The following is a 16,617-nucleotide window of genomic DNA, read 5'->3' on the forward strand; positions in this document are numbered from 1 at the left end:
GCATGCATAGGAGGATTAGGTTGGATGGCAAAGAAAGCAAGGTAGACTGCAGAGTGCCTAGGTAACAAAAACAAAAAAGAAAAAAGAAAGAAAGCAGGTAGCAGGAAGACCAAGGGCAATAGAGTTAAGAGATGCCCTGGTACTGCTTTAATTTACTTCTGGTTCTCAGTTGACTTGTTTGCTTAACAAGAGGCAGTTAACTTGCTTAAACTATAATCCTTTACAGGTTTCCCCTCTAACTGAAGTCTTCCATCCTTCCCCACTCCTTGCATCTAATACCAATAGCACACAAGGTGTACATTTTCCATGCATAGTGAGATACCAGCTTTATTTACAGGCCAGCTGTTTGCAGAAACAGCTCCTTCAAGTTACAACAATGAATCAGATATGAAACCAGACAATACAAGGTTCAAGTATCCCACCAAGAACTAAAATAAATTTTCTTTGAGCCACAGCACTATTCACTTCAGTGAACAGAAACAAGTGAAGGAGATACAGGATTGTTCAAGTTCTATTGAAGGGAATAAGCTATTTCAGCTCATGAATTGTAAATAAGAGGTGATCAGTAGGAAAAAAGAACACAAACTTTCAGCATAGGTTTGCTTTACAAACGTTCAGACTGCTCAATGGAGATTCTATAAGTCTCAGTTGGGTTGGTTCGCGCTTGTGATGTCCATTCCGGGGGCTTGGCTCGGAGCTTTGGCCGGAAAGGGTCTAGGATCAGGTGGTCACCAAGGGTACTCAGATCAATAGAAGATCCAGGCAGTTGAGACTGTGCTGAAGGTGTTCCACTTGCAACAGGCTCCTCAATACAGGAGTCCTTCTTTGTGGGTCTTTTCCTGAGTATTGTGCACAAACTGCTTGCCACCACCACGAGGATGAAGATGAAGAATACTGTAGTACCTACCAGAATTTCCATGTAGCTGAAGAAGCCACCAATACCTAAAAAGAAAGATGACAGTCTAGATATTCAGCCTCACACCATAGTTTATGGGTCTGTGTGAGAGGCTAACTGCAGATGGAGCTTTGAGTCTGGAGGCAAATCACATTGAGAATGACCCTACACTGCAGTCACACTAGGTAAGACTTTCCAAAGCAGGGTGACTTAGGAGCCAAAGTCCTATTGACTTTCCATAGCTCACATTCCGTTTTCAAAAAAGTGATTTTGGCGACATTAATGCATGCAGTGCTGTGGCAGCTCCCAGGATATTAGCGATCAGGTGGAGGAGGTAGAAGTTGGTCCAATAAAAGATGTTACCTAACCCACCTTGTCTCCCTTTGGAGCTATTGGGGAAAAGTATAAATGGGACTTTGGCTTCTAAGTCAATTAACTGTATGTTTACTCATTAATTACAGGCACCTTTGAAGCAGCTGCTCTATGCTCTGCTGTAGCTGCAGAGAAGTCCAATTGCAGATTCTTATGGTGATGCACGTTATGTAGTCTGGGACAAAAGGCAGTTGTCTCCTCATTTCAATCCTCTATTTGGCAGAAGAATTTAGATCTAGGAATGGTTTCCAGACCCAGCAGAATATTTTACTCTGATTCTCTTAATGGGGTAGAGCCCCAATGGCAGAAATCACCAGCAATACTTACAATCCATTACAGTTTGAGACCCAATTTATCTATTCTAGTTCTCACAGGGGAGCTCGCCTGGTAGCACATGGGCATTGATTTCGACTGCCCACTTATTCCCTACAAATCCCACTGATATATTTCGAGTACATTTTGTTCTCCCGTTAGTTTTGGAAAAGATTCAATATAACAAAAGGTAGTTTGGTTATAACTAGAACTGGCTGAATAAAGGGATTTATGAATATGGGCACAATTTCATTTGACTTTGTTTTTGGCAAAGGCATCTGGCCAGCTAGTTTTGTAAACGGTTTGGCAAATATTTATGAACATTTCAGAAGTCAATTTATGAAGTTAGCTAACAAAGGAAGGGGCTAAATTAACAATTTACATTCAAAGTGATTAGATTAACTAACTCGTTATAATCTGACCCATGATCTGTTTTGCCTTATGCAACCATGCCAAAGAGAGTGGTGTCCACACTGGAAGAATCTGAACCCCTTTCTTGCTGTCATCTGCATAGTTCCACTAAAATATGAACAATTCCAAGGCAATGTGGACTAAAGTCCAGAGAGAAATACTATTTTACACAGTAAGTGGCTAAACAGTTTTTGCCACTCATACCTGGAGAGCATTTCACAGTAAGTGTCTGGCCATGAGTTCCTTTGGCATACGTTGAACAATTGTTATTAATTCATTCAGTTGTGGTGCTCTAATATATAGATAGTACTTTAATACCATTTCAAATACAAGAGCACAAAGCTGCATATTTAAGATGCAGCACTATTCAAAGAAAGAATTATACTTGCTCATCTGTCTCCTCTACCTGATTGTGGAATGCGGACGCACAGCGTGCCAGATTTCGTCTGAGAGCGATCTTCATATCCTTTTTTACAGCGACATAAGTAAGTGCCATCTTCATTGAGGCAGTCCGCCTCATCACCACACATTCCAATTCCAGAGTTGCATTCATTCACATCTGCAGTGGATAGAACAGGTGCAGCAAGTCTGCTGTAGAGCTACACAAGTGCTCTTCAAAAGAGGATTTCCTTGAAATATCAATCACCTTGAACTAATGTGTTATTCCCACCCCAATCCAAATTTTTTTTTAAAATGTAAAGGCTACATAAGAACCAAGTTACACATACATACAGTGATCCAAGCCAACTTTATTCAAGCTCTCCTTTTCCCACAAGCCAGATCTATCATGTTGACTGTAAAGCCTATTACAAGGAGCAGCAGCAGCTTTAAACAGTTCAATAATGCAAAGCACATACCTCTAACTGACAATAAAGACATCTGCAACTTCTCAGCTTCCACAGATTTGCCAATGAGATCATTCAGTTGAGAATGGAGTAAAACAGACATATTCCTTTCCTCTGATTTTAAGTGTAACCAGAAAGTGAATGTTGGTTTTAGGTCCTTTGTCCTGCATTAAAGCAAAGTAACTTCAGCTAAGCTGAGAAGAGAAATGTCCATCTGCATATATATTACTGAACTGGGTTCCATAGCAGGAAGTCACTCTCCATTTATCTACAGATCAAGTACTGGATTCTTCCTCGAATATAGGTCTCAGCCCTAGAGGGACTATTTCTACAGGGGAGAGGGGAGTTTGTCATTTTCCCTTTCAACTCTTGGTGAGTTGTGATTGAGACACCCCTCCACGTGGAGCTGGATTGAAACCACTAGACTCATTTTTTGCTAGGCCACAGACCTGCCATTAAACAGCTTTCAGTCTCAACCAGCCTTAACTTGGTTTACCTGATGTCCTTGAAGGGGTTAAAAAAAAGCCAGACAAAAAACCACACCACATACAACTTGCCCTCAGAGGCCTTCTCCTACTACCACCATGTGTGAAATTTCAATTGGAAACTCGGAGGGACTTTTAGAATCATTCTATTTTAATCCACACCAATAAAGCCTCCGTGCCACACTATTTTCCTACTCTAAGGAAAAGCCATATTTGCAATCCGAAGTAGAAGTCTTGCTAGATCATTGGCAGATGGAGGAGGGATGGTGAAGTTAGAGCAGATAACTAGCATCTACATTTTTCCTTTTATGAAGGACAGTTCTAGATAAATGCAATTGATGCAATGCCTTAAGTGATTTTGAGTGGGTGTAGGTGTCACCCAGTATTGGATTTATAGTCAGCCAGCCATACCTTTTGATTTCCTTTAACTTGATTTCATTGACTTTGTTTACCAAGAGTTTCAGGTTCTTTTGTATCTGCAAAAGAACAGAATGCACAATGCTGATTTTCATAAAGGGATGGCCAATGCTTAGGCAAGTACTGTGGTCAAGCCTACTCTAAACAGACTTCCTTACAAAGATAGGTCTGTATTTTAATGGTTCTACAGATGGGATGGCTGCCTGGGGAAGAAAAGTTAGTCACCAATCTAAGAGGAGTGTTTCAAAGAATGCAGAACACCCGTCCCCTAGACTAGTTCTCAACCTTTTCCATGCCAGACCACTCCCCACCTCACTTTAGTTTGGACTCCCATACAGCAATATGTGAAGGGCAGGGGGAATTGTAACCTCCCCTGCCCCCCGCCCCCACCCCTAGCAGCTAATTCCTTCTAAAAAATTGGTGTTAAGGCCGTCAGCTGATCTTTTGTCTGAACGTTTATCTTTGTATCATATTCTAATCAACTTGTAATTTTATAGTACTTTGAAAATTTACCATAGACTAAGCACTGTCAGAAACAGAGGCAAGACACTGAAATGGACACTACGGGGTTAGTTTTGGAACAAAATTAGCATATGGTAGCAGGACGCCCAGGAAGGGGCATTTAGAAGGCCTCTGGATGTGAAAGCTGGGACATCAGAGAGCCACAGAGCAACAGTGCACTCTGATGATCTTGTCTCAAAGCAGTTTAGTAGAACACATCCCCCTTACGTGAAGCTTAATGGATTCCATGAGAGCCTTTTTCAGCTCATCTCCACTACGTGGGATCCATCCCTTGTGTTCAATTTCACTAGTTACTTCAAACAAGACATCTGTCAAAAGAAAAAACCCAATAAGACCTTAACAAATACCTTAGCAATTGTACTGAATTTAGTGGTGTAATTATGATTTAAGTAACTGTTCTGTTTTGTGGCTGCCAACACACACAGCAGGGGGACAGAACGCAGCCAGAAGAGCTAAGCCAAGAACATTCTTGAATAAGTCAGTCCCATATTAGGCTGATGCTTTTAGAAGTTGTGCCCAAGACAGAACAAAATGTTTGAGACAATCACAAGTTCGGTTACTATTATGCAGTAATATTAGTGTTCTGCAAGTATTTACGCTTTGACTCTAAATTAGAGCATGTAACCTTTGAGTGATTCGTATCCCTCCACTCACGACCAACAATACAGTCTCATTTCGGATGACAAGCTGTTTAACACGGATACGTTGCCTCTTCTCAAGTAAAGCTGCACAGAGGGTGGTTTCGGCAGGTAGAATGCTGCAACTGCAATTTGGATAGGATGCCAAAATGAAGACTACCTGAATGCATGTGTGTTACATGTATGTTTATTCAATGACATTTACCTTCTTCATATATGAATGTAGATTAGGAAAAAAATTAGGATTTGGACGGTACTTTGGAAGGTTGGTTCTTTGGTTTATTGCTTACAATCTGACTCTATAGTGGGTTTTTTAGGTGCTTTTGGTCATGCAAGGCACAGGTGGTTATATCTGTTCCCCAACTGGATAAGCATCATTTGATTGCGTTTCTGGCTCAAATTCATGGACAGCAAGTGGTGTTCAAATGCTCTTAGAAAGTCAAGAGATTAAAGCTGCGGTCTCCCAACAGTCAGGCTGGTGTGAAAGTTTGCCATTCATTCATTCGACTGCTAACAAGTGCATGAATACAACTGAGGCTAGTTCTTCAGTACACAGGGAAGATTTTTGCAGTATCTATCCAGTTCTAATTAATAAGCCTACTCTTAGGAATCATGCTTTGGGATCTTTAACATAAGCAAGCAAGACTTCCTTTTTAAAAAGGCACAGATGAGCGACTAAGCATCCTTCACCCTATCCTGTTCCCACTGAGATCAGATACCTCCAACGAGTGAAAGCGCATCAAATGAAGGTCCGTCGGCACGCTGCACAAATAACTACCGATGACCGGGCACTAGTTTTAACACCAAAACGTCACAGCTTGGTGCTTAGAGGTATTGATCCCCCAAAAGCACATTCCACTAGGTACATTCCACTTAATAAGCTCTCTCTCGTTGCAGAGAAGTCCTACTTACTGGACCTGTGCTCCTTTGGAGTTCAAGGATAGCTGTCAATTCCCCAAATGGAGTCAACCTCCTAAATATAACTAAATGGGGGAGCTCTAGGGAGGATTGTTTCCAGATGAGGAATAAGCAACAGGAGCAGATAAACTCACAAAAGGAGGAGGGAGAGAAATTGTTTCCAAGGAGACACAGAATGTTAAAGGAACAAGTTGGTTGCTAATGTCACATACAGGCTCCCTTTCTCCTTCCCCCCTCATCCCCAGATGCATCAGCTGCTTTTTATTAGTTATAGAGTGCATTGTATTCTGCTGTAGTATACACAATACAATTTTATTGTTCCTATGTAGTCAGAAAACCCTGACGAGTCTTCAGTTGTTACAATTTATGACTATTAGCTGAAAGCAAGAGGTTAATTCCCCCCCATCTTTAATCTGGTTTCTGATCAAATGTTAATGCTGGTCTCATGTTTCAGAACCTCACCCATGATAAAACACTTCCCCTGCCCAAATCAGTTACCTCCAGGATTGTGCTGGGATTCCAACCTGGTATCATTTTCAAGAGATGTGAAGATGGAAGCCAGATCTGTCAGGGTGAAAGAGAGAAAGGCTAATTTGGTAGCTGTTGAGGAAGGCTAAAAGGGAAGAATGCAGTTTTACAATTCACTTATACCTTTAACAGAAGGGCCATTTGTGCTAGTGATGCTTTATAAAGATCAGGTTACAGTCTGAGGTGCTTCTGCAATGAAGAGTCCTGAGATGGTCTAAAAAAGACCAGTTACACACTGAACGCCTAAAGAGGTTTTCCAGCGTTCCGTTGAACTAGCTAGAGCAGCTGTGCCACAGCACTGTTCTAAACACAGAAGTTCTACTTATCAACTAGAGTCTGGTACCATGCGCTGGATCTTCACAATGAGAGGCCAGTAAATTAGAAGCAGGTCTACTCTGCCCCACAGTTTAGAGTCAGTGCAAATTTACATTCACACCCGCAGCATCCACATGGGGGAGCTACAGCATATTCATGCTCCCTTAATCCAGACTGCAGGGCACCATAAGGCATGCCTTAAATTCTCTCCCCACCTCATGAAGTGGCAGGAGTGTTCAAAATTTTTGAACACTCTAGTGAGCCTCCACTTAAGAGGTCAGTTATGAAGTTCAGTAGGAAAAAAACCCCATCAGTTACAAACCAAACCTGTGAATTGAGGCAAGTGAAAGTGTGGGTTTTAGTGGAGGTGAGGCAAGAAAACAAGCTGACAAATGCAGACTTTTGCAGTTTTAACTGTGGATAGGCTGTATAAGAATCTCAACAAGTATGGCAGAAATGTAGGCCCAAGTCCTGTGAAACACTATAAATGCTGAGAGAAGAACGTGGATATTTAGTGCATAAAACCTTCCTTCCTCAGATACAGCTAGGCACAGAAGAGGTGTATAGGGGGACGTGTGGTTTACATTCAGAGCATTAGGGATGGTGAAAATCTTCATGTCCAGTCATTCAAACACTTCCCAAAGCTATTTCTGACCCTGATAGGAAGCATCTTTCAGACGCAATAAAAAAGCCACACCCATAGACACTAGAATCACTGTCTGGGCTATCACCTTAACATACTATACATCTGCCAATCCAAGTAGAAAAATCTAACCATATAAAGTTTGCTTACTTACCAAAGGAATCTTTTTCATGCTCTATTTTCAAGGATGCAGTGTCCTTTGATACCCCACCAGAAGAAGGATAGGAAGGATGTGATTTTGTGCTCATGATCAGTGGAGGTTCTTGGTCTTGGGTTACTGGAGTGCCAAGGTGTGCAGTAGCAGCAGCTGTCTTTCCCAATGGGCTGCTTCTGGTGCTGCTCGGGAGAACAGGTTTGAATTCAGCAGCAGTGGTCTCTGTGTGGTAACTGCTAGTGACATTCAGCGTGTTGTGTAGGGCTACAGTAACCGTGATGGACTCTGTTTCAAGAACTTTAAGCATTCCCAAAGTAAGAGGCTCAAAGTTAAGTTTAACATTTTTGAGGGCAGAAGCTGGCTTTGTGTACAGATCACCTTTGTCATTTCCCTTTCTGTGTGTTTGATGTTCAATATGATGGTCTTTAATGCTTCTCTCCGAGTTCATCACATGCTTTAGCTGACTAATTATTTCTTGACCATCCCTGCTCAGCCTGGCATTAGATTGGAAGTCTTCCACAAAAGCAGCAGGATGACTGGCCACTGTCTCATTGTTCACACAGTTTGACTGGAGCACCTCTCCGTCTTTGATTGATGCAGCTCTAAAGCTTTGAGAAGAGGTCGTTCGAATGCTCTGCTCTTCCCATGTGCCCTGCAGAGATTGCAAACCACGATGAGGAGTAGAATTTCTATCTACAGCTTGTCTTGCATCTGCCTGTGAGTCTTCCATACTAGCTGGACTCCAGAGAGTGGCTGAGCTGTGCTGGGGTCCTACTGACTTTGTTGTTTTGACACTTTGCATCTTCACAGATTTCGTGGGCTTCTTTAAATGAAGAGGCTCAGAGAGCAGGTTCGAGTGGATTGTTGGCCTGTGCATAAGTTTACCAAAAGCAATAGTTTGCTCTTCTTTATTTTGGATGTTTAGCCTCAATATATTTAATGCTGGTGTTACCACGAGGGAAGAAAGACGTTCCGACTTTCTACTACTGTTTTCATTACCCAAAGATTTCATAAACTGCTGCCACTTCAGGTCGTGAGTACTGAAGGTCACGTCCATGTCTTTTAAGAGAGGGATGTGGGTGTTGTTCTCAAGAACAAACCTTAAGAAAGCTTCTAGTCTCGTTGAGCTTCCATTTTTGTCCCCACCTTCTTTGTCTACCATAGGCAGCTTGTTAAGCAGTTGATTTTCATTATGAGCTGTGCTGGTCTTTACAAAATCCAGAAGACCTCTGTAGTGTTTTATGGGTGATTTAGGGTAGAATCGGATACTGCCGTACTTAGTTTTCCTAGTTGTTTTCTGAACTGGCTCTTGAGTATCATTTGTAGATCTTGAAGTTTCATAGTCTTTGAATACATAATACTGTCCTTTGAAATATTTGCGTTCATGGTTTAAGGAATTGCCCTTGGACAGAAACACAACATGGACAGCCAGAGCCTGAGTAGCAAAGATCAGAGTACCTTGGTTCTTACAAGCATAAACTACTTTTCTTTCCACACTTGACGAGACCCCTTGAAAAATTATTTTATCTGTGTTTTCATCACAATCGTCCTTCCCCTGAAATCCCTTTATGTAAATCAGGATGTGTTTTTGGGGGCCTGCCCAAATGGTCCAGTTGCACCAGATGTTGGTTTGAATACCACTATGTGCTGGCGGGGAAAATGTCCCAATTTCATCTTTCAAGGTGATGTGGCAACTTCTTATAGGAAGATACAGCAACAACCAAGGTAATTGTGGCACTGAGGAGGAAGGATAACGTGTGGAAGGAAAAGAAAAAATGAAGATCAATTTTCATTGTAGAAACTTTAAAAAACCCACATTGTTTACAAGCAAAGCCGATTCCTTCCATCATAGGAAGAGACCTGTCTGAGTGCATTCCTACTGCTACGTTGTTTTTCTACCTTCTCTCCTGCTTTAAATTGTTAAAAAAAGTTTAAAGAGGGAATAAAACTATTACTGGGGCTCTTTGTTAGCTATGCAAACCAGTATGGCTCTGCCAGGTCTCTGCACTGTTTTTTCAGTTACTCCTTCCTAATTTTGAAGAAAATTAATGGTTAGGGATAGAGCTGGTCAAAATTATTAATTATGACCAGAGGCAATTTGTCAGTCTAATTTTTAATTGTTTCACCAGCTCTATAGTTGGACAGACTGCTGGGTAAATCATTTGCTTGATGAATTGAAACAAATCAAGTTACTCAAATATTTGCTCTTCAGCCAACTCTGTTTAATATTGGCAATATCCACCAAGAACCATGCCAGCTGGATAGCAAGAATTTGTCCCCCAGGTCATCAGGATCTGGCAGTAGCAAAGAGGTTTTAGTGTAAGAAACTTTGCCACTGACACCCAAGACAGGATTGGTGAGGAACAACATAAGTTCAAACAAGTCTCACACTCCCAGGATTGGTGGGAAGATGAGAAGTCTGCAGAGGGGCAGGAAGAATATAGAGCTCATCGAGCACCCTTTTTGGTGATCACAAGAGGGCACAAATGATCACGCTTCCAGTAATGCCAGTCATGAGCCACAAGAACACTGTAGTCCAAAATTAGATTGGAGAGAGACAAACAAAGTTGTTATTCTATTAGAACCAATCAAGATGGGCAGTCAAAAGGGGACATGTTGCCCTTTGGACTAGTGGGTGGGAGGGAGGAAGAATTTTGGCACACGGGTTGCCTAGTTACAAAATGAAACTCAAAACCACAACTCCCTGACTGTTGCTTTAGACTAGAGCCGGGATGTCAGTTCCACAATCTCAATCATTAGAATTCCTAAACTATATTGCATTTAGTGCAAAGAAGCCCTTATTTTTCAAGATTTCTCTTGGACTCATCTGCTGAATTGATCTCATTAACAAGAATAATGGGAAGCTGGTAATTGCATACTTTGCATGGCAGCCATAAGCATTCGACATCAGATGAGCGTGTACAGAAACTTCTAATTCAGCATCAAATATCATGCTGTAGTACTGCTAAGTAGTTATAACAGCAGAGGGCTACAGAATCCACAGTATCCCCCACTCCTCAACCCAACCACATGGTTACTCATGATTTAAACCCCAAGAGACAGCAAAAATTTACCTAGATACACAGTAAATGTTAAACATACCAATATAGTTCAGGGGGACTCTTGCTTCTGAAGTTGATGCATTCGCAGGTGCGCGAGCAGAAGAGGATTGGAAAGAATGTGAATCTACGCTCTCTTTCGGTGCCAGTTTCTCAGCTGGAGTCAGAGCATGACTAGATGGAGTAGCAGAGCTCCGAGAGGCACTGCTCCACTCAGTGGTTTGCTGCACTTTGTGATGTTTTGTGGTATCTGGGAATGTGTGTTTCAGTGGGGTGTTACTCATCTCCTTTACAGGCTCAGTCATTTTAACTTTACTATTCGTAGCTACGTGCTCCAGAGGTGGAGTAGCCCTAGTGCTAGAGGCTATAAGGCCAGTTTTAAACATGAGCTCATTTTGCTTTACTCTAGTTGGCCTCGTTCCCACTAAGGGGGTTTTAGGAAGGTTCTCTGTTACAGGAGAAAGGTTACTTGTATGGCCCTCGGATCTGAGGAGCCCAAGCTCAGGTTCTGGTTTTAAGGCTTGCAGCTGAGTTGTGTCTGAGAAGAAGGTGCCAGAGATGAAGTCTGTGATTAAATTCCTTTCCTCAGCCTTTCCAGGTCGTTCAGTTTCTGCCTCATGGACACACTCTCTCTCACCTTTCAGTGTTGATTGTTGGACACTGATTTTCCTTTCCTGAAGAAAGAAATTAAGAGACTGTGTTGTACTTGGGAGGGCATGTCTATGTTCTGTAGCAGCTGGAGCCCCATAGCAGTCACTGTGTGGCTTTGACCGAGGCTCGCCTTCCAACAGGTCCTCCTCCTCAGCAGCTGGAGGAAGCAGCACTCTTGTACTTAGAGGGATATGAGCTAGCTCTGTGTCAGTGTCAATGTAGCGGCCGCTTTTTGTTCTCAAATGGAGCTCGTTTCTAAGTGCACTAGCTCTCTGAGCAGCTGGAGGAAGGGACACTTCTTTACTTGGGATGACAGGCTCCAGTTCCATAGCAGCCAGAGGAAAAGTCACTTCTGTACCTGGGAAGAGGACAGGGCCTAGATCTGAGGCAGCTGGAGAAAGGGATGGTTCTGTACTTGGGAAAGGGGTGACAGGCTTCAGTGCTGAGGTGACAGGCCCCATTTCTGTGGGAAAAACAGGAAGGGACACTTCTGTGCTTGGGAAGAGGACAGGGCCCAGTTCTGAGGCAGCTGGAGAAAGGGATGGTTCTGTATGTGGGAAGGGGATGACTGGCTCCAGTTCTGTGAGGAAAACAGGAAGGGAGGTTTCTATACTTGGGATGAGCTCTAGTTCTGAGGCAGCTGGAGGAAGAGAAACTTTGGTACTTGGAAGAGGCTCCAGTTCCATCACCAGGCCCACCTGCTGGCTGCTTTTCATACCCAAATGGAGCACCTCTGACACATTTACTTTAGCAGCTTGATGCAGGGACACTTCTGTACTTGGAAGGATGCTTTCTAGTTCTGTAGAAGCTGAATCCACATGTTGACTGCTTTGGAGCCTCAAATGGTACTTGCTGTCTAACAAACCATATGGTGCTGCAGTAACCAACATGATTTTCAGCTGGTCAGTGACTTCCATAGAACTTTCCAGAACAGAAACATCAAGAGGGTTAATATTTTTGAGGGTAGTTGTTCTCAGATCCAGTTCAGTTACAGACTTCTCTCCACTGATCCTCTGAGTGGAGCTTATTTGGTAACTTCCAGCTTTATCCATTCCCCTTGTCTCAGATTGTGACTGATCACCAAGCACAACTTGATCCTGACCAGTCATTCGGAGGCTAGGCAGCGAACCTTTCACAAGGCTATCACTGGGACTGCTCACCACCTTATAAGCCAAGATGTTGGACTGCAAAAGATTATCCTTCACCAAGGTAACCCTGCTGAGACTTTGGGAAGGGGTAGAGCCAATATTCTTGTCTCCTATGGTTTCCACTCTGTCATGGGCTATGGAATGCAAATATGAGGCCAGGACAGGGTAACTCAGAGGTGTTGGATTTATATTCAGTTGTAAATCTTCCATATTAGTTTGCCTCAAACTAGTGAGTAAAAAGGACATTCTGCTTTCTGGTCCTTCTAACTCCATAGATTTCAAGGGTTCAGTTAGATGAGAAACACTTAAGTAAGAAGTCTCAGAAAGAAAGCCTGGAAGACTTTTTGGCCTGTACACCTGGCTAAAGTCCACCAGGACTTCTTCACACTCTGCGGGTCTCAACTCCCAGATATCAGGTACTGCAGTTTGAGGTAGGCTTCCAAAAGACTTTCCTATGCCAAGACTCTTTTCTTTGTCCATTGATGTAGACAAATGGAGAGACTCCAGCAAGCTATGAGCTTCGGTTTTTAAAAGTTGAGACTTTGCATCATGCTGAGGTTTAAGCTGAAGAGAACTTTCAAGAACTTCAACATTTTGACCTTCACCCCCTACCTGTAATAACCCTGTGTTATTAAGTACAGTTGTCTTGTTAAGGCTTTTGTTAAGATTCTCAGTACTTAAAGCTGTACTAATGTTTGTATCATCCGAAATCTCTCCATGGTATATTACTGATACTTTGTTAGATCTGGGAGTGCTGTGACTAGTTCTCTTTGATGTTGGAACAGGGGCTTGAGAAGCTAAGATATCGTCAGAAGAGGAGTCAATGTCACGGTGTTTGAATATATAATACTTTCCTTTAAAGTATTTGTTTCTAGGGTTTGAAGAATACTTCCTCAGAAATACTACATGGACAGCCCGGGCATAGGTGGCAAAGACATGAATCTTCTTGTTCCAACAAGCATAGATTACAGCGTTTTCTACTAATGAAGAGACTCCTTGAAATAGGATTTTATCATCATTTGTGTCACAGTCCTCAGTGGTCATAAATCCTTTGATATAAATGATTATGTGTTTTCTGGAACCTGCCCATATGGTCCAATTGCACCAAATATTTAGCTGAAAATGGTTATATGTTGGAGGAGAAAACTCCCCAAGCTTTTCCTTCAGGACTCTATGGCAGCTTCTCACAGGGACATACACCAACATCCAAGGGAGCCCCAGGTCTGGAAGACAATTAGAGAGACAGATTCAAGCTAAAGTCCGCCCCCGGCCCCCCAAATCATCTCAGAAAGATTTCCACTTTCCCACTTTGCACAAAAGAAGTCTTCACCCTCCCCTGCACCTTTCCCCTCAGAGGCCAGGTGTATTATAAGACTCCATTGCAAGTAATTTGAGTAGGAGCCAAGGCCCAGATCCTCAGGCATATTTAAGTGCTGAACTCCCATTGAAATCAATGGGTCACGTGCCTAAAAAGCCTTTGAGGATCTGGGCTCAGCTGCTGTGGCTTGGGAAGTGGAGAGAGAGAGAGAAAATAAGGCCATGTCTACACTAGTGAGCTTACAGCTGTACTGATGCTCTCATGTAGCCATTCTATGCCAATAAGACAGAGCTCCCCATTGACATCATTAATCCACCCCCCCAAAAAGTGGGCATAGCTATGTCAGCGGGAGAAGCTCTCCTACTGACATAGCACTGTGCACATTACTGCTTATGCCAGCATAATTTAGGTCACTCAGGAAGGTGGAATGTTCACACCTCTGAGCAACATAAGGTTTGCCGGCATAAATGATTGTGTCAACATACGTTTACCTCAGAAAAAAGTCTTAGGCTAACATGGGTGGGGCTTGAGATACCCAAGAGGTTTTATAGAATGATCACACCCTAGAGTGCAGCTCTGAAGCTTTCCAATTCATAGATGAAGAGGGAAAGCTAGACAATCCACATCTAGGTTTATTGTGATTTAAGGAAAAAATTACCTCCTGTCCTGGGATGGTTCTAAGAATTACTCATTTCCCAGCTGTACAAAACTTTAAGAGCTAGTCAGGTACTCAGAGGTCAATAAGGTTAGAAATGGAATCAGTAAGCAGTGCTCCATGTGATCCAGTGCTTCTCTAGTAAATTGGAGTCAGATTTTACTTTTGGGGGGTAGGGGACTTGGACACTGGTGGCAGGAACTGACAGCATCTAGAAGCAAAAACAGTGAGAGAACATGTTCCCCTGCCTCTGCCAGTGGGTGGCTGAACCCCAAATGGCTGCTGAACAGGGAGATAAGTTACTCAGTGGTTTTGTGATATGAACCAACGTCTGAAGAACAGGTTAAAGCGATCTAACTGCCTGCAAGTTGCAGCATCATCTGCAGATTACCGAGCAACTATATTTGGCACATCCAAATTTACCCAGATCATGATGGGACCTTAGTATTCGCAGCTACACTGGAATCCATTTGGATGCACCACGCATTCGAAGGAGACATGCCTTTTGTCACATGGACTGCAGTTAAGCTGCTTTTTTTGGGAGACTGCCTAATCTATAGAAACTTCTGCTTTAGAGAGGAAAGCATTGAGAAACAAATGAGTCTTGGTGAATTGCCACTTGCATCAGTCTGCATTAGGTAAGGTCATAAAAATGACCTTTCACTTAGATTCAAAGGTGTCACAAAGGCAAACACAATCCACAAGGAGTGAAGTGGTCAACATGTACTTACGCAAACACTTCCATGTATGCAGGCACCAAACAGAGGCAAGTGCTATTAAGGCACAATTTTGTTGAGCAAGGTAGCTTTACAACTGCCTCAGTAAGCTTGCCAATAAGATGAGAATCTCTGCTCCTACAAGTGGAGCATTGAGCCCTGTTTGATTTCAGCTCTCCATATCTAATTGCACTCCTTTGACACAGCATTATGCTGCCATAAAAACAAAACAAGCACTGCATTCCACAGCATTTGAGCTTTTTCCATATTAACTAAGGTGAATGCAATGATGCCATACGGCACGTACTGGTGTAGCGAGATAGAGATGGCAAAAAATATATAATTTTTGCTCCTTCTGATACTGGTGTCTCCCCTTTAACGAGCAGTAGCAGCCTCCCAAAGGAGGAGAAATCAGTGACAGAGTCTAAGTGTAATTTGTTTTCTTTATATTCATACACTAGTCCTGAAATTAGATGGTCATACAGCACACAGGGAAATCCATTCTTCAAGGAATCTCAGCCCAACACCAACACCCCATTCCTAGGGAGCAGCTTTGCTTTTCTGCTTTGATCTTCTTGAAGCAAACACTCCTGTCGCTTGCACAGATCCTTCTCCCAGGACCCTGCCTCTACCCAGAGCCTTGCATAACAAGTAGTGACACCACAGCATCTCTTCCCAGGTTTCAAAACTTGCTCACACAGCAAAGCAAAGTACTTGGAAGACTGTAACAGCACCACTTGGTGAGGCCTGCCATAAAACAATCCATGGGGCATTTACTTCCGATTCTATACTTAGACCAGAATTCATAATACAGGAGATATAGAACACTCCCAATAGAGAGGGGGAGTTTTTTGGAGCAGATGACCCAGTAATGGACATCAGTTCAGTAGTTTTGGGGTCTGTTTCCTACTCCTAGTCATCATTGTGAAGGAAAAAAAGGTTAAACTAGGAGTGGTAGAAAGAGGCTAACTCAATGAACTGGAAAACCCATCCCTTGTGCAGGAAAAGGTACACTATTTGCCATAAAAAAAAATCTTGAAGAAAGAAGGGCCCTTGAGGCTTAATGGATGTTCAACCTAGAGACCTAGGATTGTTTTTTCAATCTGGCCCTGCCACCTGACTTACTGATTGTTTGAGGTAATAGTATTAGCTGCAGTTAAGTGTTTCTTCCTTAAGGCACCAGTTTTCCAAGAAGAATCTTGGAAGTATTTTGTAGTTTGGTGGTGGAAAAGGGACTTTTCTTTTCCCTAGCTCCTGAGGTAAGGTGCCCCTAAATACCACTCTGCAATATACAAGTTCTGCAGCCATCTTTATTACTGCTAGCCTTTATTCCAAATCCTGGGGAAGATGCAAAAATGTTGGATTTAACTGAAAGCTTACTTGGTCTAAACAATAATGGTGTAGTTAAAAATTTAATTCTTACCTGGTTTCAGCTGTTGAGACTCTTGCAGGGACCTGTTTGCCTGTAAGGAAAATAGAGGGTTAGTTCTTGTTACAGGAAAAAGCCCCTGTGAAGGTGTTCACAGCTTTCTCCTTACTCATGGTCACTTAAACCAAAACCTTGTAGCAGATGATCACTACCTCTGCCAGGGTATTAGTAAACTAGCTTTGATGG

The 16,617-nt window shown here is 42.6% G+C and overlaps 1 protein-coding gene across 1 annotated transcript in view; it reads right to left on the bottom strand.

Moving 5' to 3' along the window:
- Positions 1-261: 261 nt before the first annotated feature.
- The window catches only part of LOC141985463 (uncharacterized), a 29,688-nt gene continuing 13,332 nt past the window's right edge, over positions 262-16,617 (bottom strand). Inside the window, exons 2-10 of the mRNA XM_074949604.1 lie at positions 16,426-16,465; positions 10,558-13,536; positions 7,456-9,192; positions 6,314-6,379; positions 4,467-4,567; positions 3,732-3,796; positions 2,848-2,999; positions 2,397-2,549; positions 262-942 (exon numbers count right to left, since the gene is read on the bottom strand). Of these exons, the coding sequence (XP_074805705.1) occupies positions 605-942; positions 2,397-2,549; positions 2,848-2,999; positions 3,732-3,796; positions 4,467-4,567; positions 6,314-6,379; positions 7,456-9,192; positions 10,558-13,519 (5,574 nt within the window). The 5' untranslated portion in view covers positions 13,520-13,536; positions 16,426-16,465 and the 3' untranslated portion in view covers positions 262-604. The remainder of the gene's footprint in view (positions 943-2,396; positions 2,550-2,847; positions 3,000-3,731; positions 3,797-4,466; positions 4,568-6,313; positions 6,380-7,455; positions 9,193-10,557; positions 13,537-16,425; positions 16,466-16,617) is intronic.

This window comes from Natator depressus, chromosome 3 (assembly GCF_965152275.1).
Source record: "Natator depressus isolate rNatDep1 chromosome 3, rNatDep2.hap1, whole genome shotgun sequence".
In the NCBI taxonomy this organism is placed as follows: domain Eukaryota; kingdom Metazoa; phylum Chordata; order Testudines; family Cheloniidae; genus Natator; species Natator depressus.